This window comes from Equus przewalskii, chromosome 8 (assembly GCF_037783145.1).
Source record: "Equus przewalskii isolate Varuska chromosome 8, EquPr2, whole genome shotgun sequence".
Classification (NCBI taxonomy): domain Eukaryota; kingdom Metazoa; phylum Chordata; class Mammalia; order Perissodactyla; family Equidae; genus Equus; species Equus przewalskii.
In genome coordinates, this window is record NC_091838.1 from 3,625,437 (window position 1) to 3,649,150 (window position 23,714).

At 37.1% G+C, this 23,714-nt stretch overlaps 1 protein-coding gene across 36 annotated transcripts in view; it reads right to left on the reverse strand.

The window, feature by feature from the left end:
* The window catches only part of RALYL (RALY RNA binding protein like), a 657,017-nt gene that overhangs the window by 44,165 nt on the left and 589,138 nt on the right, over positions 1-23,714 (reverse strand). For 33 of the 36 annotated variants that reach the window (XM_070631414.1, XM_070631403.1, XM_070631408.1 and 30 more), the window contains one exon: positions 8,290-8,403. The exons of the other annotated variants lie outside the window; for them this stretch is intronic. In XM_070631414.1, the coding sequence (XP_070487515.1) occupies positions 8,290-8,403 (114 nt within the window). The remainder of the gene's footprint in view (positions 1-8,289; positions 8,404-23,714) is intronic. 36 annotated transcript variants of the gene reach the window in all.

The following is a 23,714-nucleotide window of genomic DNA, read 5'->3' on the forward strand; positions in this document are numbered from 1 at the left end:
CTGCATATAATGTGAATTCGACTCAATGATTCCCATACATGCCATGTAGAAAGATGCGACTTATTATGGCTGGTATTACTAACAATGACATAAATGAGCATCAGGAAAGTTACATAGAAGGAATGCTTTTAGATGAAAATATCAGTTACATAAGTACGTTCCTGGAGAGAGTGACCTCACAGTTGTTCATATGAAGTACCCTGGATTGTTAAGCTGACCACAAATTCAGTATAAGTCATTTAAAAACTTACTGAGATATCGTGTTTATTTAAATATCAATAATTTTAAGGGACAGATATTATTTTCCCCATTTTATAAATTCTATAAGGACTTGTCCAAAGTTCATTCAGCTAGTAAGTTTTGGGACCGGGTCTCCAGTAGGATGTGAGCCTCGTTCTGTCTGACTCCTACGTCTGGGGCCTTAGCTGTTTTAGGCGTGTCAATCTATGTGCCACAACGAAGACGATGTAGAGAGGAAACAAACTAGAAGGGGAGAGACCAGCTAAAAGGTGATGTTCTAGGGACTGAAAATGTCCTGACTGATTTGTGGTGATGGTTGCATCACTAGGTAAAATTATTAAGAACTCATTGAATTGCTCTCTTGAAATGGGTAAATTTTATGCTTTATAAACTAGACCTCAATAAAGTTGTTAAAAAAAAATAAGGTGAGTGCAATAGCAAGTGAGAGATGATGAGGGTTTGGATATTGGCAGTTGCATTGGGAAAATGGAGAGAAGGGGTGGAAGAAAAAGATACCAAAGGTAAGATTTTGCAACACTGGCTATAGAAGGAATGGAGGATGATGTTGAGGTTGGACATTTGATTGACAGGATTATGCAATGGTGATATGACAGAGACAAGATTCAGAGGCAAGAGTATATTTAGATGAGGACATGAGGAGAAAGAGTTCAATTTTGAAAGACTGTGATTGAGTTATTACCCTCAGCTTGACTAAACTTCAGACAGGCTTCTTCCTGATAATAGGCCCCTGACCTCCTTTTACTTAGAGCATTTACTTTAGAAAACTTGCAATTGTAAATTCTTTCTATGCCCCTTTGAGTTGTAAATCCCTTACAACCCAGGCATATCTTTTTCAAGACCTAGAAGCCATCCCTTCACTATGTGGTCATCATGAAAGATAAGACCTCTGTCCCCCAGACTCTGTGGGATAATAGGAGCCTAACTTTCATATGAGTGAATTCACAGACACAGATGCTCTAATCATATTGATCAATCTCCCTACTAATGTCCTACAATACTGCTCCGTTAGCTCACTCCAACATTTAAAAATCCTCCTATCTTTGGTTTTAGCAGAGTTGAGCTCAATTTCTATCCCCTGTTGCAACAGTCTTGACCTCTATTGCAATAGTCTTGAATAAAGTGTTTCCCTGCCATTTTTAACAAGAGTCCAGTGCAATTTTCCTTTTACAGTTCTCTGAAGGATAGCCATAGGAAGCTCCCCAGTAAGAGTTGGAAAAGTTTTGATCTAGTTGCTAAAGACAACTTAGTCTCATTTTTATGTCTTAAATTTACTTCTTTAAAATATTTACTTTTTGTAGTCAAATATTTCTACAAGACTTGTTATGAAAAATAGCAGTCTTCTATTCCTACCTGGTCACCATTTCCAGCTTCTTAAAGGCTTTCCACTTACTTGGCTGATTCTTTTAAATATATGACCGCATATTTCTAAATAATATTCTTATATTGCTACCTTTTGATCAGTTTTATGCACTATTTGTTGACACCATACTTAGGAAGCTGAAGAGTCAGTTCTCTGTCACACAATTCCTATTAATTCCTATCCCCCTGAGAGCAATATTGCAAATTGGATTTGATCAATTTTTAGTTTTTACATAAATTTAGCTATATAAATTCCTTGCGCAGCTAAGCTGTTAGTATACAATGAATAATTTTTCTTTCCTGAACAATATTTCATTTTCTTTGGAATTAAATTTGCCTTAGGTTGTCTGCTTGTTTTAAATTTAGTTCTCTATGTATGTCTCTCTACGTACTTCTGCAAACTTACCTCCCTCAGCCAGTGGTGTAAATCTCATCTCAACCAATTCACTTTCCTACTCATTAGCCATTCTACCAATTTCATCTTGAAAGAGTCTCTCCCAGAGCTTTTGAGCAGTTCTTATGTGCACTCATTTCTTTCCAGGTCTCTCGAACAGCTCATATACTAGGATGTCCTTTACCACCATCATGAGGATTCCTGTCGCTCTTGCCTTTGGATTTCCTGCTTTGGGAAAGCCAAGTTTTCCCCTTTCTCGGTTTAATTCCTTGCTTCGGTGAAGTACATCCTCCAGTACTTTTCAGAGAAAGGGTGAATTGGAGATAAATTTTTCGATGCCTTGTGTATCTGTAAATATCTTTCATCTACCCTCACATTTAATAGTTTGGGTATTAGGTATATAATCATAGGTTGTAAATAATTTTTAGGGCATGTTTTCATTGCCTTCTAGCTTTCAGCCTGGCTGCTGAGTGACCTGTTGGCATTCTGTTCCTGTTTCTTTATATGAAAACTGTTCTCTCACTTTTCCTCTCTCTGGAAGCTCGTAGGATCTTCCCTTTGCCCCCATGTTCTGAAATATCTCAATGATATGTTTTGATGTGTATCTATTTTTGTGTATTGTTCCAGGAACTCACTGGATCCTTTCAATCTGATTAATGATGTCGAGTTTTAGTTATTTTTTTTACCTAAATTTTTTTTTGGATGATTCCTCCCCTTTTCTTTCTGAAACCCTGTTATTCAGATATTCATCCAGTAATTTTCATATCATTCCCCTCCTATTTTCCATCTCTGTTTTCTTCTATATTTTCTGGAAGAGTTTCTCCAATTTTCTCTTCCAATCCTGTATTGTTATTGGTCTGTGCTATCATGAGTTAATTTCTAAAAGGTCTTTTATCTGCCCTGTGAATACTCAGTTTTAATTTCATGGGATATTTTCCCCCCTGGGGAAGATTTACCCTGAGCTAACATCTGTTGCCAATCTTCCTCTCTTCTTTTTTTTCTTCCCTCTCCAAAGCCCCAGTGCCTAGTTGTATATCCTAGTTGTAAGTCCTTCTAATTCTTCTACATGAGCCACCACCAGAGCATGGCTACTGACAGACGAGTGTTGTGGTTCCACGACCAGGAAGCAAACTTGGGCTGCCAAAGTGGTGAGCATGCTGAACTTTAACCACTAGACCAGCAGGGCTGGCCTTAATTTTGTGTTCTTATTTCATGAAAGCAATATCTTCTCTTTCTCTCTGAGGATATTAGTCAGTGGTTTTTAGTTTTTTTCTTTTTTGAAGTTTTATTCTTCCTGCACATTCTCTGTTTCCTCCACTTTCCTTTTCTTTTCTTTTTTGCTGTTTGCTTTTCATGTTAAATATTTTCTACTATCTGGTCATTGTTGTCTGCTCATATTAACAGTGGGGTGTTAAAATATTGATGGGCAGCTTTGTAAGCATGGGGCGATAGTGTTTCTGCAGAGTGATCTGGTTGACCATATCCTTGGGGGAACCCATGCTAACATCTTTAAATCTTTCCTATTGGGCTGCTCATCTTCCCAATGAAAACCTCTTCTAGCACTCTGCCAGTAGTCTGGCAGCCAAGGGAGAGGAGAATGCTTGAAACTTCTACAGCAATTGTGTAAATTTTCACTTCTCTCCTTGTTTTCCAGTGCTTTCACATTTGCTTGTTGTCTACCAGCCCTGAGATCTCTGATGTTAGCTTTTCTAGAGGAAACTTCTCCAGTCTTCTAAAAAGGCAGGGACATTTGAAAATGGTGATACGGGAATCTGTTTCCTCAAAAGACTTTCAGCCATTTATATCCTCTTTTCCAGAGAAATATGATCCCTTGACCTCTGAGCCTTTTGGGAGTTCTGTGGTTAAAACTGGACTCAGAGTTCCAGGAAGTGCTAAGTCAAGTACACTTCTGCATCTGATGTCCAGCTTCTAAAATTTTGTTCCCATTCTCTCTGTGCCTAGGGGTTTTCATATTTTAAATCCCATCATTATTATTATCCTTACAAAGTTTCAGGAGGGAGCAGAGCCAAAATCATGTGTCTAATCGAACACCTGTAACCAGAAGCATCACCAATTTAATCCAAAGTATAAATGATACCAGTAAGGTGTTCAGAACAGAAACAGTAGTCACATTATAGGCGGTGGCAGTCAGATCACGTCTGAACAACATCTTGCATTCTGAGAACCACAATCTGTGGTTGACAACCTATAGACTGCCCAGAGAAGAGAGATGACAGTGGGTCAAGATGCAAAACCCAATTCCATGAGAAGCAGCTGAAGAAATTATTGATATTTATCTAGAGAAAAGAAGGCTTCAGAGATGCCATGACCGAAATTTGAATGCAGCTAAGTTGAACACTGATGGGGTAATTATACCAACTCTCTGTTCAAAAGTTTTGAAAGGATAAGAACATCATAGCTCTTTTTAAATATTTAGTTGGCTGTTACATTCAAAATGGCTTAGACAGTAAGCTTGGTTTCAGGGGACATAAAAAGGAGAACTGAACCAAGTGAAAGCCAAACACGTTGGCTCAGTATCAGGAGAACCTACCACAGGAGTCTAGAGCACGGGTATGAACAGGGACCACGTGAGTAACACAAATGTGTGAACTGGCTGGATTATCATATTAGCAACTGAAAAGAGCATGGCACGCATTCAGTGAGCAGCAGTATGGGAAGATTCTAATTTTTCAAAAGAAGTCATACTTCTTGATACTTATTTGTAACATTCTAATTCTTGGACAGTAAATTATTTAAGAAAATTCTGTATCTTTTACCAAACATAAGGGTGGGATGAATTCATCCTATGGGACTCTGGGTTGGGACCTCTCTAATGCTTAGATCTAATACTGGCTATTTTCATTGGAATTGTCCAAGCAAGACTGGCTGGTTACGTATCAGGCACATCACTGAGAATAAAGTTGAATTAAGTAATGTCTAATTGCCTTTTCACATCAGAGATTCTGTGTCTGAAACTTGATTTTTTTTAAAAAAATGTAGTTGTCCGTGAAGTAAATGTGGCCTTTGAATCATACCTATTCTCTTGTTTTCGTTCCCCCTTCTTTTACCCTTTTCAGTCATTTAACGTCACTGTGCAAACCCTGCACAGAAACTGTGCTATTCTTAAGTGGCAATTTACATGTGTTTTTTTTTTTTTTAAAAAGCATCATCTAGGAATGAGGTATAATTGTAGGTTTCACTGATGTTAAGTGTTATTTGTGTTTTTCAATAATCTGCATAGTCACAATACCCCAAAGTAGTGTTATTTGAATTATTTAATGGAAAAAAATAGCACATGCATGGTGGATTCATACTAATCATAATTTAAAAGCTGGGATATGTATTTGAGGCCATGATCCATTCCTCTAGCGTGCAGTTGAGGGGCTTGAGACCCAGAGAAATTAAATGACTTGCTAACTCGTGCCTGGTATATGGTACATGGTGTTGGGAAGAGTAAGAAAAGGAAGAGAAGACAGGACTTCGTTCCTAGGAAGTTTACAATCTCAAAGGAAGAGTCAGGACACCACACAAATATCTATTAGAAGCAATTAAAGTACAGAGGATCCAAAATGATGTAATTATGCTTCGTTACAATTACTCCTGATGGCTTAGGAATTTCCTTCAACCAAACAAGAAGTGATACTTTGAACCTTGAACTCAGGACAAGCTCCATGCTGTGTGGCTTTCCCCATCTTTTTCTATGATCCTCCATCTCCTTCCTGCCACTGCTTCTATGCTGGAAACTTTCATCATCAAACGACTAAGTAAATTGGGAATGAGAGATGTATAAAAGAGTAATAATGAAGAGTAAATGTTAGCTACCAAATAATTAGCTTGCAACAAAATCAACATTAAAATGAGTGCCCCCTTACATTTGATAAGGAGGTACTGAGAATTTGCTAAGAACGTTAGTATATTTCTCTCCACTTTCCATAATGTAGTGTTGACTCTTTCCATACAATCCTGATTTCTTCTCATAAAGAAAATATAGAAAGTGATCATCTTAGCTCCATAAATATGAATACTGTTCAGGAGACAATTACTAAGAGAATGAAGTTACAAATTAAATAATTCCATTTTCTTCCTGACACATTAAAGTAAGAAAGACATAAATATCAAAGTCCTAAGCTTATCATTTAAAAAATAACTGTCTCCTGACTAAGACAGTTTAAACACATACAAAGATAAGGTGACAGCCTTTCATGAAAAGAGAACGCGAGCTTTGAAATTTAGTGTGATGTTTATAGGTGATCTTCCAAGAAGATACGTGGAAGGTATTATTCATTGCAGGAAACTGGAAGGTATAATGTGATGGAATAAGGATCACATTTTTCTCTTTGAGGTGATTTATATTTAAATTAGTTCTCTGTAATCCTTTAAACTAGAGCGCAAATTGGTTATCAAAGTCCTTTGCTGTAAGGGTTGTTTTACATAATAATGAATTTCACAGAAGCTCCTCAAAGGGAAATATTGATTTAGGCAACATCACAAGGTATTTCAGTTACAGCAACACTTCAGTGCCACAGACAGCATATAAGAAACTTTCTGAAATCTAAATTTCTCTATTAAGACGTGTAGGCAGCATACCTTTATATCAATATCATTGTCATAGGAATTTTTAATAAAAAGATTCAGCTTTGTCTATCATTTCTTATCCACTTTAACTAAATGAATGCTGATGAGAGTCCACCACATGCTAGATATATGGCTGGTGTTTTTAAAAAATGGGCTGTATAAAAGGAGCAGTCAGTGTTCATTTGTGTACATATGTTTGTGCTACTGCCAAGCCCCCAAAAGTTCCAATTATTAGGCCTTTACTCCGCGTGAGGTACGACGCCATGTAACTTACATATGCCACTTCATTCATTTCTCACAGTGTGAGGAACCATTATTACCTCATTTTATAAATGAGAAAACTGAGGCTAAGTCACTGGTATGTGAATTTCGAATCAGAACTTATTTCTCTCACCCATGATGCTATCCTACCACCTCACATCTGGCTTCTTTTCATCCTGGAGCCCCCTACGTCTCATGGCCGGAAGTAAGCTCTAGTCCTCCCCCCACGGATACAGTCAACAAACAGGCAGTCTCCTCTTTGTTATAGCTCGGGGCCCCAGATCCCAGACCATTCTCATGGAGTAGGAATTTCCCAGGTAGCCTCATCTCAGTGAAATCCTGGGATTAGGCCCTGGGTGGAACCTGAGACTGAGACTATAAATTGGAAAGGGCACTGAATTCACTCATAAGACCTGGTTTGAGACCTAAGTCTATCACTAGCTAGTTATGTGGTTGCGGAAAAAGCAATTTACCTCGTTGGACCTGTTTTCTCATCTGTGAAGCGGCGAGTTTGAATTTGATTATAATGGCTTCACAACCGTATTATTTATTTTTTAAAAAGTAAAGCTCTTTTAGTAAATTAAATCTTATATTGAATCCCAATATATAAGACAGATACAGGTAGAGCTCTACCGATTGGAGCAAGGAGGAGGAGTTCATGGATGAGTTCATCTCCTTCCTGGGGCTCCTTCTAACCCTTATCTCATCTTCAAGGAGACTCTGACACATCCAAGACCTTGCAGAATACAATTTTCAAACTATGCACAAGCTCATCTCTAAGTTAATCCCAGTTCTCACATACTATGATTTTAAAAATATCTGTAGCCACGTGAAAAGGGCATTAGAATTGTATTAGAATCGAACTAGGGTCAAGGCTGATAATTCAAAGGAGAGAGGATGTTAAGTCATAAAGGATGTAATCAAACAACTTGGCTGTGGGTGACCAGGGACATTCTAGATGCTAAGGATCCTGAAACTGGGTACTGAAGTCTTTGAAGTGTTGCAGCAATGCAGGAGCTGAGCTTTGTAATCATGGCTTTTGAAATCTGTTAAATTTTGCTGTAGTTAATTTAACAAAATGTGAATACTATTACAGCCTGACAGTATTATTCCATTAATCCATTTTATTTTCTTAAAGTTTTCTTGATACTGAGATATAAACTTTTAATGATGATCCAACTATTACTTATTATTACCATCAAAATACTTTTCCCTTTGTTAAAAATATGGATTTTAGACAAATTGGTTCATGTTGTCTAAAAAATAAAAACTCAAGCCCCATTGTTGCAACTCGAGGCTTGAAGACTTTATTCGAGCATCTGTATTAAACTCTGTTAAACTCAGCCTGGGTCCCCCCGGACCTGCTCTGTCTCCGTGATTGACAGTGTTTCACTGACTTAATTCCGACATGTCTGTGGCCACAGATCCTTTTCACTTACCTGCCTCAGCCTTCTGCTGCTTCTCAATCTTCTCCAGGCGCCCTAGCAAGGAGTCTATTTTAGTTTTGATCTGGGTTAATTCTTTCTTGATTGTCTGTAACTCATCTGATTTCACTAGAAAGGGGAAAAGGGAAAGAAAGCAACAGAACGTCAAATGCACCATGACTCACTCAGAACCCAACTCACAGACACCCATGTGTTCTCAAGACTGTGTCAAGGCACACAGGATCCTTTTCAATCTTGTCAGTTTCTCATTACTTCCAGTGACCCTGGAGTACTGGATGACTTTGACAACTACAAACAGTGAGTCTCAGTGACGTGAGCATTCAATGCTAAATCTTTTCACTGAAGGTTATGCCAAGGGATAGAGGATTCTAGAAATATTTTATAAAACAACTAAATGATGCTAAATTTACTTCTGGCAAATAATAGAGTAAATCCACAGTGTAAAATGGATTTGGATTAAGGAATGATTAAATCATGACAGGTATGTTAATACGACTTTGAGGACTATGTTGTAATATCTATTTCAGCAGTCAATGATATTTTTAATCCAGTTCCTTGATGATTTAAAGCACAGTATACATTTATCCTCTAAAGAAATGCATTAGATGTGAAAGAACTCTCTCCAACTTACTGAACTCTTCCTACTTCCTCTGCTCTTTGTTTTGGAATGAGGGAGTGAGTTGTGCTTGCCTCTCTCTAAGCCCTGGGGCTGGAGGAAAGGAAATTCACTGAAGTTCCCACAGATATTTTCTAACAGTAGTGGTTCCCAGTCCAGGGTTTCAGTGCTTAGTATGGTTTCAAAGAAAAAAGAATGGGGACTAATATAAGATGGACAACTTTCCATTTTGCCAAGTAAGGATGTTAATAATAACAACAACACAGCAACCATCCTATTACCAACTATAATATGTATTTTATAAAGAAAGGGGCTTAAGAAAAGGAAAATCTCCTATTTAAAGGACAATCCTTGAAATGAAATATGTTTATATTTATTAAAAACTCACTACCCTGTTCTTATTTTCTCACTTTTCTGAGAGCCATTGAATACTTTGCTATGAACCCACAATAATCAGATCAAAGATTTTAAAACTATAGAACAGCAACACCTGCCCAGGAGTTTTCACTAGGTGAGATTTGGGGTCTCCACTCCTCAGTAGAGAGCTGCGCTTCAGGATCTGGGGCATACATCGCAATTTCAGCATTTTACTCTTCTCTGTCACTTTTCCTTTCAAGTTTATAATGATTTCAGCTTGTATATTCCCCAGAAATTTCTGAAGAAATTAAGAATTTAGTTTGATTCTTGAGTCTTCAGGAAATTTTTTATAAGTAATAAAAACTAAATGCAATCTATGTTTGTTTGAAATAGAGCTATTTGTCAACTAAAATATATGATACAGGGCCCAGGCCAGTGGCCAAGTGGTTAAAGTCCTATGTGCTCTGCTTCGGTGGCCTGGGTTTGTGGGTTCGGATCCCAGGCTTGGACCTACTCCACTCACCAGCCAAGTTGTGGAGGCGTCCAACATACAAAAAAATAGAGGAAGATTGGCACAGATGTTAGCTCAGGGTTAATTCTCCTCAAGCAAAAAAAGAGGAGGATTAGCAATGAATGTTAGCTCATGGCGAATCTTCCTTAGCAAAAAAAAAAAAAAAAATACATACGCTAAATTATGCATCAATGTACATTAATTGCTCAAAGGAAGAACAGATTTTTTTCCAATATAAAAATGAGGAATCATTTTCCTTATGCAATCAGAAATTTTTATGAAAGGCAGATTTTTATTTATGATGCAAAGTAGTTTGCAAAATAAAAACTGCAAGAATCAGGGACCCTGTGGAGTGTTCCTATTATGAAGAACCAAACTGAAAGAAGAACACAGTTTAAAATAGAGAATTGCTCCTTATGTCAATTATTTCAAAGACATCTAAGCGGCATTGTTAAATTGCAGCTAAATTTGAAAAATTGTCATCTGTCACAATTGCAAATTGATTCTGCTTTGAAGAATGATTTTCATTCCCTTTGATGGAAGCATGTCATGTAGTTTTACTTAAACCTATCAAATTTAATGGAAAACATTTTATTGTATAACATTAGATTTCAGTGCAGGGGAAATGGGACTGTGGCTGGAAACTAATGGAATATATCTCTTAGTAAATGGAGCCACTTCTCATCCCAGGAATGCAGTCGACTAATTTTAATTTATTTATCTCCTTAATAAAACATAAACAAACCACCAGTGCCCCATTTTATAGAAATACATCACAAACCAACTAAAACTCCGGACTCACCAAGTAGGAACTTATAAGAATTGAGGGAGCCAAGATTTCCTTTAAGTTTAGACTCACGTCTAGCACTGTAGGAACAGCTTTAAAGATCAAAGCAAGATCATTATAAAATTTGGGTCTAATTCGTTGATGCTATTCAAGCTTAGGGACAACAAGGATGTAATCCAGACAGGTTCTGTCTGCTCTTTCCTGGCCTCTTCCAGGAAATGCCGAATCTCTCCAGCCCTGGGCAAATTGCCTGGCTCCAATCTTGGAACGGCTAGCGGCACATGCTCATCAAGGTTCTGCAAAGCAGGGGTTAGAAATTGTCTTGGCTGCTTCTTGAGCAATTGTGGAAGCTGCTTCCTCACTGTACTTCAGTGCTGTCCTTGGGAGGAGGCCTGCCACTTGCCTGCCTGGTTGGCTGTGGTCCTGTTTCTCCCTTTCCTCAGTAGGACTCACTCTCTACTGATTGGGGATGCTTCTGTGCTGCGCTGCCCGGTTTTCAGATGGAATTCCTGAGATGCGCCACCTCCGTGTCTGAAGTGCTTCTCTCTAACTCTTCTCTACTTTTCATCTACACTTCGCTCCTGTAAACAATTTCTTTACTGCACCATGGATTACATTAATCCTCTGTCTATTTTTACTTACTTCATTAAAATAGATGTATACTTTCCAACTATAGGTTTCTAAGCTTAGAATTTTAAAAATCTTTGCATCTTTGATTTCTGAAAGTTTTCCAAAACAGAAGTGAGTTCAGAATTAAGGAGAGTCTTAGATACAAAGCATCCTAGTCCATTTTCTTGTTTTTTATCTTCCCATCTTTTTTTTTTCCTGTCTGTTTTCATTGCTCTCTTAATCGGGCTTCTGCCTTCAGCCAGCCCAACCTATTGCACAGTGACCTCCAGGTAATATTTATGTCATAAGCCTTTCCTACTGAAAACTCCCAGAAAGTCCCCATTTCTATAGGAAAAAGGCCAGAAGACAAACAAAGACACATGCAAAAAACCAAACTCTTTAAACTGGTCTTCAGGTTCTGCTCCCAAGTTTCCAAACATTCCCGCTGTATATTCCATTTCCTCTCAAAGCACACTCTTCACTTGAACAGAAAAGCTTAGTGCTCAATCAAATAGTGCATGGAACCAGGCGGATGCTGGTTCACATCTGTGTCCCGTGGGGAGTCACTTGCAATCATTAAGATTCAGGTTTGACATCTCTATAGCTTCCATCCTCTACCTTAGAGGCTTGTTATAAGAATTTAATGAGATCACACACATAAAGCGCTTAGCACCATGCCCAGAACATCATCAGGACCAATAAACAGCAGAAGCAGAGATGCTATTATTTCTATTATTATTTATATATGATATACAATTATAATTATATTTTTCATCTTAAATTATAAGCTTCTTGAGAGTGAAGACCGGAGCAGGCGTTGAAAAATTTCAGAAGTCAAGCTTTTGAATGTTTTCTGTGTTTTAATAAGTTCCTTCTCCTCTTATCGACTGATGGAGCTCATGATGTTTACCATGAGTTCCTGGGCTTGGAAGTCTGTCCTCCTCAATTAAAAATACTAACAGGTTTACAAAGAGATCTTAAATCAGATTAGTATCTAATGAAAACTTTCTCTCTTCTGATCATAAACCAGATCCATGAAAAATTGTTCAGATTCCTGATTAAGAAATTATTCTGACCTCTGATGACGCAACATTTTAAAAAGAAGGAATTTTAGACAGTAGTCTGAAGCAAGATACATTCATGGGTTTACCCCTTCAAAGACTCTACAACCAAACTCTCTTGAATAGAGAGAGGGCATCCAATTCCTTCTTTTCTTTATTTCCTTCCTCCCTTCTTCCCTTCCTTCCTTCCTTTTCCCCTTCATCCCTCCCTCCCTCTCTTCTTCCTTTCCTTACTCCCTCCCTCTTCCTCTTTCTCCTTTCCTCTCTCCCTCCTTCCTTCCTTTCCCCTTTTCTTTCTCTCTCTCTCTTCTTGCATTCTTAATAAAACTTAGCTCAATGTCTTGAGCACAGTAAGAAATTAGCAAATACCGTAAAATTTGTGGTGTGTGGATATGTAAGTATTGTCACTGCAGGCCAATTTAAACCAGACCAACGAATCTTACTGAAAGCTTTGTGTATGTGCCAGGCACTAAATTGGAGCTGACTGTCCAAAGGGGAAATAGATAAGCAAACAGGAGGTGCAAAGAGAAAATCAGCATGGAAATACGCTTTTTATCAGAAGCACAATGATGAAAGAATAAGAAAAGAACACCTGCCTTTGGCAACCACCCTTTTGCATTTTTTCCCAATTCCACTTCAATTCTCCAAATCCATAATCCTCATCTTTGCAGACACATCGCATGGAATATAATGCCTTTATTTTGATGTAGAGTATTAGGTAGTAAGAGTCAGGAGTATTTTTTTTTTTACTAAGAATAATACTGAATACTTTTAGCCAGCTCACTGTTATATAATTGTTATGTAAAAGTTCCCTAATGTAGACAAGCTGGGGATTTGGGAAAATTATATCTAATTACTGAAGATTATGCATTTTGCAATTTAAAAATTATGAATGTTAGAATTTGAGAAAACTGCCTTACTTCCCAGGACACTCCAAATTACCTTCCCTTGCTTACTCTTCTGCTTGTGTTTCTAATTATCTTGGGCTCTAGTCACAATTTTCATCATCTCTTGAAAGTGTCTTTTCTTTTGAGACATCCATACCTTTGTTCCCGTTGTTTTTATGGTCTGCCACGCATGCTCATTTCCTGCACTTGGTAAATGCCATCTAATTCTTAAATATCCAGCTCAAATGCTGCCTACACAGGAAAGTCATCCTCAACCCTCGATCCTCTTCTTTAACAAACTCATCCTCCTTCCACCCATACTTCTTTCAGATGAGACTTTGAATGATCATTTCTTTAAATGTCTCTCTCCCTGACAAAAGCAGGAACTGCTCTCATTTTTTAACTCAAGCATCTAACATATTTGCCCAACAATATTTATGGAGACCCATCATTGCCCAGGCTCCTCCCCAGGAGCTGGGGATACGTTAGTAAATAAGAGAGGCAAAAATGTCTGAAATCATGGAACTGCCATCTAGGCGTGGAGTAATACAATAAACAAATATATTTTATATATGTGTGTGTACTTGTGTATGCGTGTGTGTGTCTGTCTGTGTAATGCAGACAAAAAGTTAGGGAAGTTCTGGTTATGGAGTGAGACTTGTCAATTTATATAGGGTGGAGAAGGCAAGCTCTACTGATAAAGTGACATTTGAGCAAAAGTCTCAGTGGGAGGAAGTAAGTCATGGGTCTATCTAGGGGTGGTGGGATGGGCGAAGGTGTGTGGCACAGGAATGGTAAATGCAAAGGTCTGAGACAGGACTGTACTTGATGTGTTTTAGTGACAGCAAAGAGGCCACTGTGGCTGGAGTGGAAGGAGCATATGAGAGAAGAGAACAAGAAGTTAGATGGCAAGGTGGAGAGTGGAGAAGGGGGAAAAGGATTATGGCGGAGATTGTATAGAGTCTTGTTGGCCAAAGTAAGTACTGAGGCTTTTACTGTGAGTGATATAGGGGCCGGCTGCTACATCTGAAGAGAATTCTTCTGACTCTGTGTTGTGAAAAACTGTAGGGGGGCAAAGGCACAATCAGTGAGATTGCTAAGGAGACTGTGGAAATAATTCAAGGTGGGAATGATGGTAGAATGGATTGGACCAAAGTATTAGCAGTTGGGTGGTGAGAAGGAGACAGATTCTGCCTATGTTTTAAAGATTGAGGGGAAAGCATTTGTGGATGATTGGAAATAAAGTGTAAGTGAAATAGAGGAGTCAAAGAGAACTCCAAGATTTTTGGCCTGAGTAACCGAGAAAATGGAATTGCCATTTGCTAGGATAGGAAAGACTTCTAGAGGCTCAGGTTGTAGGGGGAAGCTCAGAAGTTTTGTGATGAGTCTGCCCTAGTAGATGAGTATACAAACATAACGGTAGTTTAGAAGACATCCGTAACACTACCTTCAAAGGAAAAACGTCTCCCACTCTTTTCCTCTAGATAAATTCTACAACAAAAAGCTTTACAATAAATTATAGACAAAAGAAAACATATTGTCACAATAAAAATCTCTGGTTTTCCAGTTGAGTATAATACTTTGTTTTTCTGTGGGCAGTTATAGGGCTTGAATTTAGAATTATTCTTCAAGATCAGCAAAATGATAAATGAAAAAAAAATAACAAAGTTCCTAGGATAAATTACTTTAGCTTGCTTTTAGGCAAGAGCGACACTAGAGAAACTAGGAGTCAGGTTACATTGTACAGATAATCTTAAATATTTTCCTAAACTATCATAGTAGTATTTAGTTCGAAAAAAAGAAGCCATATTAAACCATTTCAGATCTTCTCTCTCTCTTAAGAGTTCATTGATTTGATGATAAATGTTATTACATTCTGATACAGTCAACAAAATGATGTTTGTGCCTTTTGCTGTAACATGAGATATAATCCAAAAAGGAAATGAAGCACATGGGATGATACCATCTGCCTATATCAAAAAATGTGTGCATTTGTGATTTATGTGGTGAAAAACATTTCAATTTATTTTAGTCACCTGTGGGGCAAGTCTATTCAGGGACAAATAAAGAATCTTCAGTGAACTGTCTAGAACAGTGGTCCTTAACAGAGGGTAATATTGCCCTGCAAGGACATTTTGCAATGTCTGGAGACATTTTTGATTGTCAAGACTCAGAGAGGGTGGTGTTACTGGCATCTGGTCTGCTAAACATCCTACAACCTAAAGCATAGCCCCCCACACCACACCAAAGAATTATCTGAGCAAAATGTCAACAGTGCTAACCGGTAGAAACCCTGGTCTAAATAATTACATACCATCCTTCACCAACATCATGCTTCCTATAAACTATTTAGAAAATTTTAAAATGTTTGTAACCATATGGACTTTAACAATAATTCACATTAATTTATATTTCTCTTTTTATTTATTTCCCCCAGCCTTTGATAAATTATGTATTGAAAAAAATTAGATAATTTGCGTAGAACTTAATTTATCAATCACTTGTACAAACACTATTTCATCAATAAGGAACTTGAAAATCTGAATATTTACCTGACATTCTCAACATCACATCATGACTTTGCATAATGTAATAATCTGAACACGCAGAGTTGAGGTTCAAACCTAAGTCTTCTCACTATATGCTGTACGCTCTTCGTCGTGCCATGCAGCTTCATTTGATACGAAAAATATGATTATCAGGTTTAGTTCTTTCCTTTGCTATGAATTAAGGAACCACAGATTTCTGAATTAGTCACGTCTGGACAAAATGAGGCCCACTGTTTTTCTTACAGTGGATTTTAAGAAGTCTTTATCATTATCCCTTCAATTTGTCTGCTTCTGCTTCTGTCTGCTCCTTTCCTCTTATTCAGATATATTAAGGTAGTTTAATATGCAGAAGCTAATCTGCCAGTCTTGTAAATAGTTTTCACAAGTTAGACTTTCAAAGATTTTGATAAAATGAACTGAACAAATTGGTGTAATTCTCCCCTTATATATGTAAACGTAGTTTGGCATTTACCACCCCTGTGGATAGAATTTCCTAGAAAAAGGAGTTACACATATGTGTGTAATCATAATATCTATGCCTATATACATCTATACCAATTCTTTCTATATATTTTTAGAAAGAGAAAATGAAATGGAGAGTGAGTACATTATTTTAGTCGATAACTATACATTAAATGCCTATTGTATGCATCCATACATCCAGCATTTCATAGCAGCTGCACATATACCATCTCATTTAATCCTTACGATGAACACACGAAGCATGTAATAGTAAAATTGTTCTATGCATTAGAACTGTGAATGCTAGAGAAGTTAAGTAATGTGTTTAAGCTGGCCTAGCAAAGAGGCAACAAATTCAAGTTCGAGTGGGTTGCCTGACTCAAAAGCCATGGTTTATGTTTGTTTGTTTGATTCTTTTTTTCCCCCCCAAGCCACGAACTTATCATCATGATGGACTGCCACCTTGGTCTCATGGAGTTTATAATTAGTGGAATAAATAAATACGTAAACAACTTAGTATAACAAATAGGAAATAAAATGTGTAAAATAATGGAAGAATGCACCTATCGCTTGATATTGAAGTTATTCCCTTCATTTTGATCTCCCCCACCAGACTGTAAGAGCCTGAAAATGAGGGTCCTATCATTATGTCTATGGAATATTAGTTCCTTGGGGGTCATGTCTATTTCATCTATGGAATATTAGTTCAGCCATTCTGTAGTCATGTAGTATGTGCTGATGAACTGAAGTTATGTCAACCACGTGGGCAAAGACAAGAGAAATAAGTTTTCATGGGACTAGTTGACTGATTGTGAAAATATTCATGAAGGAATGGGTCCTTGAACTGCAACTGGAAGGATACTTTGCATTTTAGCAAGCAAAAAAGGTCTTCCAAGTAAAGGAAGTAGCAAATCTTAAATTACAGAGCTTGAAAATGTGCATCCACACCTTTGCTTTTAGACCCCAGATTGCAGGCTAGAATTGGTCTCCTTGTTTCACTAACTCAAGATATTCTATGACCAATTCTCTTTGAGTTGCAGCATTTCTAAAGCTACAGCTCATAGTCAACTATGAAATGTACAAAAACCAAAAAGTAAAGTGCAAACATCAAAAATAATATTGGTGACACATATTCCACAAATATTTAAGAGTATACTCTGTGCAATGCAAAAGTAACTTAAGAATGGATTTGTAATCTAAAATGGAGAGATTAGATGTGCACACAAATAACCATATTAAGAAGCAGAAGGGCTTAAGTCCCAAAATAGGAAGCTGAACAACTGAACTGGTTTGGGTTTAGAGGACCAATGATGCCCTTGCAGCACAGAAAGGTCCAAACTTGTTTCATGAGAGTGGTATTGCCTGAGCTTGAAAGACAGGTAAGATGATTAATTATGCTTATTTGTACATAAGATAGACAATACAGTTGATAACATATTTCTTACAATAAAGAAAAGGGCTTTCAGGTGGAAGTACATGAACACAAATTTGGAAACATTTAAGTAAGTGCTCAATTAAGCTAGAAGGAAAGTGGGTGGGGGTGGAATTGGGAATGGAAGGACCAGGTCAGATGTATCTTGAGAAGTACATTGATGAGTTTGGATTCCTATTTGGAAAATGGTAGTAATTTTGAATTTTGAGTGAGGAATCGACAAAACATTTGGTTTATAATAATTCCACAGTTGGGCACGGAATTAGTGAATTAGGGGAGACCCTAGAGGCAAGAAAATTAGTCAAGAGATGATCAGAGTAGTCAAGACTCTGCTTATTAGGACTTGATCTAGGAAAAGGGCAGAAGAGGAAGAAGGAGAGGTAAGAAATGTTATTAAGGTTTATTGATAGGATTCATGCCCACATGCTTTCATAATCCCACAGAAGAACGATCAGACCCTTTGTGGAACTGTTAGTGGAGAAAAAACATAAGTTCTACAGTAGAACTGAGAACCATCTCAAATACTCATAAGCTATATTGATAAAAAGAAGTTTGTTGAACGTTTTGCTATTTGCCTTTTTTTCTGTCTATATTTCTAAATCTGGTTACATTAATGAGCCACATTAAAGCTTAGTGAAAAAACCGAAGCAGAGATGCTCACAAATGCATTTATTTATTATAAATACATTATAATTGTTTTGGTTGGGCTGCTGTGTATCTAAATATTAGGTTGTGATTTTAGTGGGGATTTATTATTCTCTTTATACAAAGTGCTAGTCCGTGTTCAGACCGTGAAGCCATGTGCATCTGAGAAATTCAGTGTGTTTACTAAGATGAGCTAAATGGGCCTGAATCTCATTCTCTGCAATTAATTACTTAACTAAATAACATCCAAGAATTTGGCTCTCAAAATAAAAAGAGCTAGAGGAAAGACCAAGATTTCCACATATAACCCCCATGTGACTGGCTGAATTTCGTCTCCCCCTAATCCCACCCCTGCCCCAAATCCATATGTTGAAGTCCTAGCCCCCAGTAGCTCCGAATGTTGACTGTATTTGGAGATAGGGCCTTACAGAGGTAATCAAGTTCAAATGAGGTCATTAGGATGGGCTCTAATCCAGTATGACTGAGGTTCTTATAAGAAGAGGAAATCTGGACACAGACACAGAGAAGGAAGACACAGGGAGAAGCCAAGACACCTCTACAGGCCAAGCAGAGCGGGCTGACACAGACCCTTCCCCTACGGCCCTCTGAAGGAACCAACACGGCTAATGCTTTGATCTCCAACTTCTGGCCTCTAGAACTATGAGAAAATAAACTTCTGTTGTTTAAGCACCAAGTCTGTGGCACTTCGTTATGGCTTTCCTAGCAAATGAACACACCTGTATAAATTTCTTAAACTATCCTTTTGATCAGGTAGCATTTTGCTGAGTCTTTTCGCTCAGTCCTAGATGAAATTCAAACTTTTCAATATTCTTCACAATTTTTCATTATTCTTTTACCCAACTTTTTCTTTTATTTTGCTTAATCATAATATCCTCAGTTTCTTAATTGACATTCCTGGCAATAAATCTTTGCCTTAGATAATAATAATAACTATTATTATTATTACTATTATCATTTATTATCTATTAAGACTTTCATAATAGAAGATACTGTTTTAAGAGCTTTCCATGTGTTAGCTCATTTAGTCCTTACAACAGCTCTATGGAGAAAGCAGTAAGATTATCATTGTCATGTCATAGATGAGAAAACTAAGGTACAGCAAGCAAAGTATCTTGCCCCAAAATACACAGAGCCACTACTGGATTCCAGTTACTGTAATTGCCTGTCCCATGATATTGACTACTATACCCTGTAGTAGCAGTAGTAATAATAATAATGGTAATAATAATAATTAACCCCAATGAACATTGACTATGTGCCAATATCTACCTAAGCTCTTCATGTGCATAAGCAGTTTAATTCCCACAACAACCTATTGGATACTCAGAATCATTATTTCCATTTTGCAGATAGGAAACAGAAGCATAGAGGGGTTGAAGGATTCCCCAAGGCCACCGTGGTGGTATGTGGGGGAACACGGATCTCCCCCGCAGGCAACCTGACAGCAAAGCCTCTGTTCTTTTCCACCTATAGACTGCCTCCTGGAAAGTGAGAGCCTCTCAGGCTCTATCTTTCCAAATCCACCTACCCTTCTAAACTCACTTCAACATCCTTATGAAGCCTTCTCTAACCCCCCTCTGGCCAACATTAATTTCTTTCCTTAAAAACCTAACAGCAGAATATATACTTGGCCCAAGATAATGGAAGGATGGGGATGTTTAATGACTCTCGGCTGGATATTAACATTGTTTCTCTGACTGATGCTTTATCCCCATATTTAAATCACATGCTTTAGGGGGAAAAATCCAACACAACACTTCCCTAATGATGGGGATAAGTTCTCAACAACTATTGTTTAAATTTAATTGAACTGTCTTTAATTTTCTGTTAGCTGATTCCGGGCTTTTATACTAGTCTGTCACCTATTCTGTCATCAAAAGTGGATTGACAGCACCCCAAAGGCATCCAAACTTATTAGGATTTTTCTTGTTAGACGTTAGAATCTAAATTAATGATTTAAAGAAACTGATTTAACAGAATTTTTTTCAGAGGGTACTGGTTTTTTCACTGAGAAATGGCAGCTAACGCTCACAGGTATTCACGTCTTCTCTTCTGTACAGTGCTTATTAGCAACAACACACCCTCTGTCTTATGATTCCAGGATGTGGGACGAGACAAATGGATTATAGTTTTAGTTCAAGTTGCTTTGAAAAGGAGAGAAAAACCTAGTAGTAGTCTATTTCTTTTTAAAGAGCAATCCACTTTAAACACTTATCAGTACTCAGCTTTGGCAAACTGTCACATTAATATATTTTTTCTTTATATGGTTTTCTCCGCAGTGGAATTTAGTCATTTTAAAAATTCTGAAATAAGAAATGACAAATTGTCCAGACTATAACATTAATTTCCTCTTCTGAACTTGCCAAGTCATTAAATACTGGGAAACAGCTATTAATAAAAGAGCTAGATATATACCTCAGTAAATATTCATTCACATAAGTCAATATTAACACAGTACATTTTACACTTTACCCAAACTTGTCATTTGTGATTTGAATTTGAAAATTACTGTTATTTCCAGACACCAGGCTAACTATAGAAGTACTATCAAATAATGAATATTTATATACATATATATATATATTTATATACATAGATGTATATATGTGTGTGTATATATAACACAGTCTGCCAATATGCTTTTAGAGAGAATGTGCAATCATGATTCTGCTATGCTTGCCAGTGAATTATCTATAAATCTTCTTTAGATCTATTTTTCACTAATAATACTAACCTACAGTTAACTTTTTTGCAATTGAGCTGCTAAATGTATGAACTATATGAAACATACATAGTATTGATCAGTCTGTTGTCTTTCTATACTAATAATTTTATTAAAATTAACACAACTTGAGAGTTAATATATCTACAATAATTATTATTTAAATAATATTGAATAAATTTTATATATTATTCAAATATTTATTTGAATAGTTATTTTACCAGATGGCCCTTATAAAAGATTTTCATCCCATAATTTATCTAATATTTCTGCCTATTACTTATTTCTACCCATTACTTTCCAGAGTCATAAAGGTACTCTGGGATGCACAATTCCAAAGGAGTGCTGCAGAAAAATAAAATACACCAAATTTATTTCAAAGCATCTCTGGTTTATATTAAGAAGTCCAGTTTCAGACTTAGCCTTCCCTCAAGACCATCTCATCTGTCACACAAAACCAGAAAGAGAAGATCAAATTAAACCAATGGTTCCACCGCTGGATTGAAGAATAGATTCTCATCTTATGTGTAATTCAGTGACAAACTGCAATGCAAGTTTGTATTTTTTCTCCAAGTAGGTGACTTTGGCAATTTGCTTTTCTATAAATATCCTTTCATTATTTACTTATTCCAATGTAAGAAAAAAGTCAGAGTTTTTCAATATTTTGAGATTTCTGAGGGATAGAAACATGAGTACACTCTATGGTTGGGTGATTCAACCTACAAAAAATAATATTAAATTAAATTATAAAATAAAATCAGATAAATTATGGCTGACATGGAAACTGGAAGAGCATCCACATATACCTAAGATGCCATGTCCTCTGAAAGAACGAGGCATGGGATTACAACATTTTTACATGCTGAGGTTGGAGCAAGTACTAAATATACAGGTGCTGGAAAAAGACTAGTCTCTACTAGAAGCCAGGGAAGAATCTTAATGATCCCCAGGTTGGTGTGGAAGGGAGGGAAAGATCTAGTAAATTCTCTTAGAGTGAGGACTATACCTAGCCCCTTGCAATATATAACCCTTGGAGAGTCTGAGGGTCCCATTGACTCCAGAAGCATTGCCTGAGGGGAGATGCACTGTTGGGTGGACAGCCTTTCTCCATTTAACCTGAAAACATAAAGGCCTTCCCACATGTCAAAGAGAGGTCCAAGATAACTACTACTCAATTGTGTAAGAAATCCCATCGGCTCTTAGTCCCTCACTGCCCAAGAGAAAAAAAACAGCACGATGTGCACAGATATGAGGGAGTTCTATAAGAAAGCAAGCAATTAATGAAACAGCTTTTTGTAGGAGGGAGATGAGGCAAATAACTAGAACAGGTGGATACTATGGATGCAAACCCACGTCAGAAAATGTTAATAAAAGTGCCATGGAAAAGGAGTCAAGAACATAAATGGGGAAAAGCCAGTCTCTTCAATAAACAGTGTTGGGAGAACTGGACAGCCACATGCAAAAGAATGAAACTGGACCACTGCCTTACGCCATACACAAAAATCAACTCAAAACGGATGAAAGACTTGAACACAAGACCTGAAACCATAAAACTCCTAGAAGAAAACATAGTTGGTAAGCTCCTTGGCATTGGTCTTGGTGATGATTTTTTGGATCTGACACCAAAAGCAAAGGCAAAAAAAGCAAAAATAAACAAATGGGACTACACCAAACTAAAAAGCTTCTGTACAGCAAAGGAAATTATCAACAAAATGAAAAAGGCAACCTACTGAATGGGAGAAATTATTTGTAAATTATAAATCTTAAAAAGGGTTAATATCCAAAACATATAAAGAACTCATACAACTCAACAACAAAACAAAACAAACAATCCAATTAAAAAATGGGCAGAAATGTGAATAGGCATTTTTACAAAGAAGACATACAGACGGTCAACAGGGACATGAAAAGATCCTCAACATCCTTAATCAACAGGGAAATGAAAACCAAAACCACAAGTGATTTCACCTTTCACCTGTTAGAATGGCTATTATCAAAGAGACAAGAAGTAACAAGTGCTGGCAAGGATGTGGAAAAAAGGGAACCCTTGTGTACTGTTGGTGGAGCCACTAAGGAAAACAGTATGAAGGTTCCTCAAAAAATTAAAAATAGAATTACCATATGATACAGCAATTGCACTTCTTGGTATTTATCTGAAGAAAATGAAAATACTAATTCAAAAAGATATATGCACCCACATTTTTTTTGCAGTATTATGTACACTAGCCAAGATATGGACACAATCTAAGCGTCCATCAACAAACGAACAGATGAACAAATTGTGGTATATATACCCATACAATGCATTATTATACAGCTATAAAAAAGTAGGAAATCTTGCCATGTCTGACAACATGGATGGACCTTGAGGACATTATGCTAAGTGAAATAAGTCAGACAGAGAAAGGCAAATGCTGTATGATCTCACTTAAATGTGGAATCTAAAAACAAAAAACACAAGCTCTTAGATACAGATAACAGATTGGCGGTAGCCAGAGGTGGAGGATGAAAGGTGGGCAAAACGCATGAAGAGGATCAAAAGGTACAAACTTCCAGTTATAAAATAAACAAGTCATGGGGATATAATGTACAACATGGCAACTAGTTAATAATACTGTATTACATATTTGAAAGGTGCTAAGAGAGTAGATATTAAAAGTTCTCATCACAAGAAAAAAAATTTTAACTATGTATGGTGACAGATGTTAACTAGACTTGTCACGGTGATTATTTCACAAATATACAAATATCAAATCATTA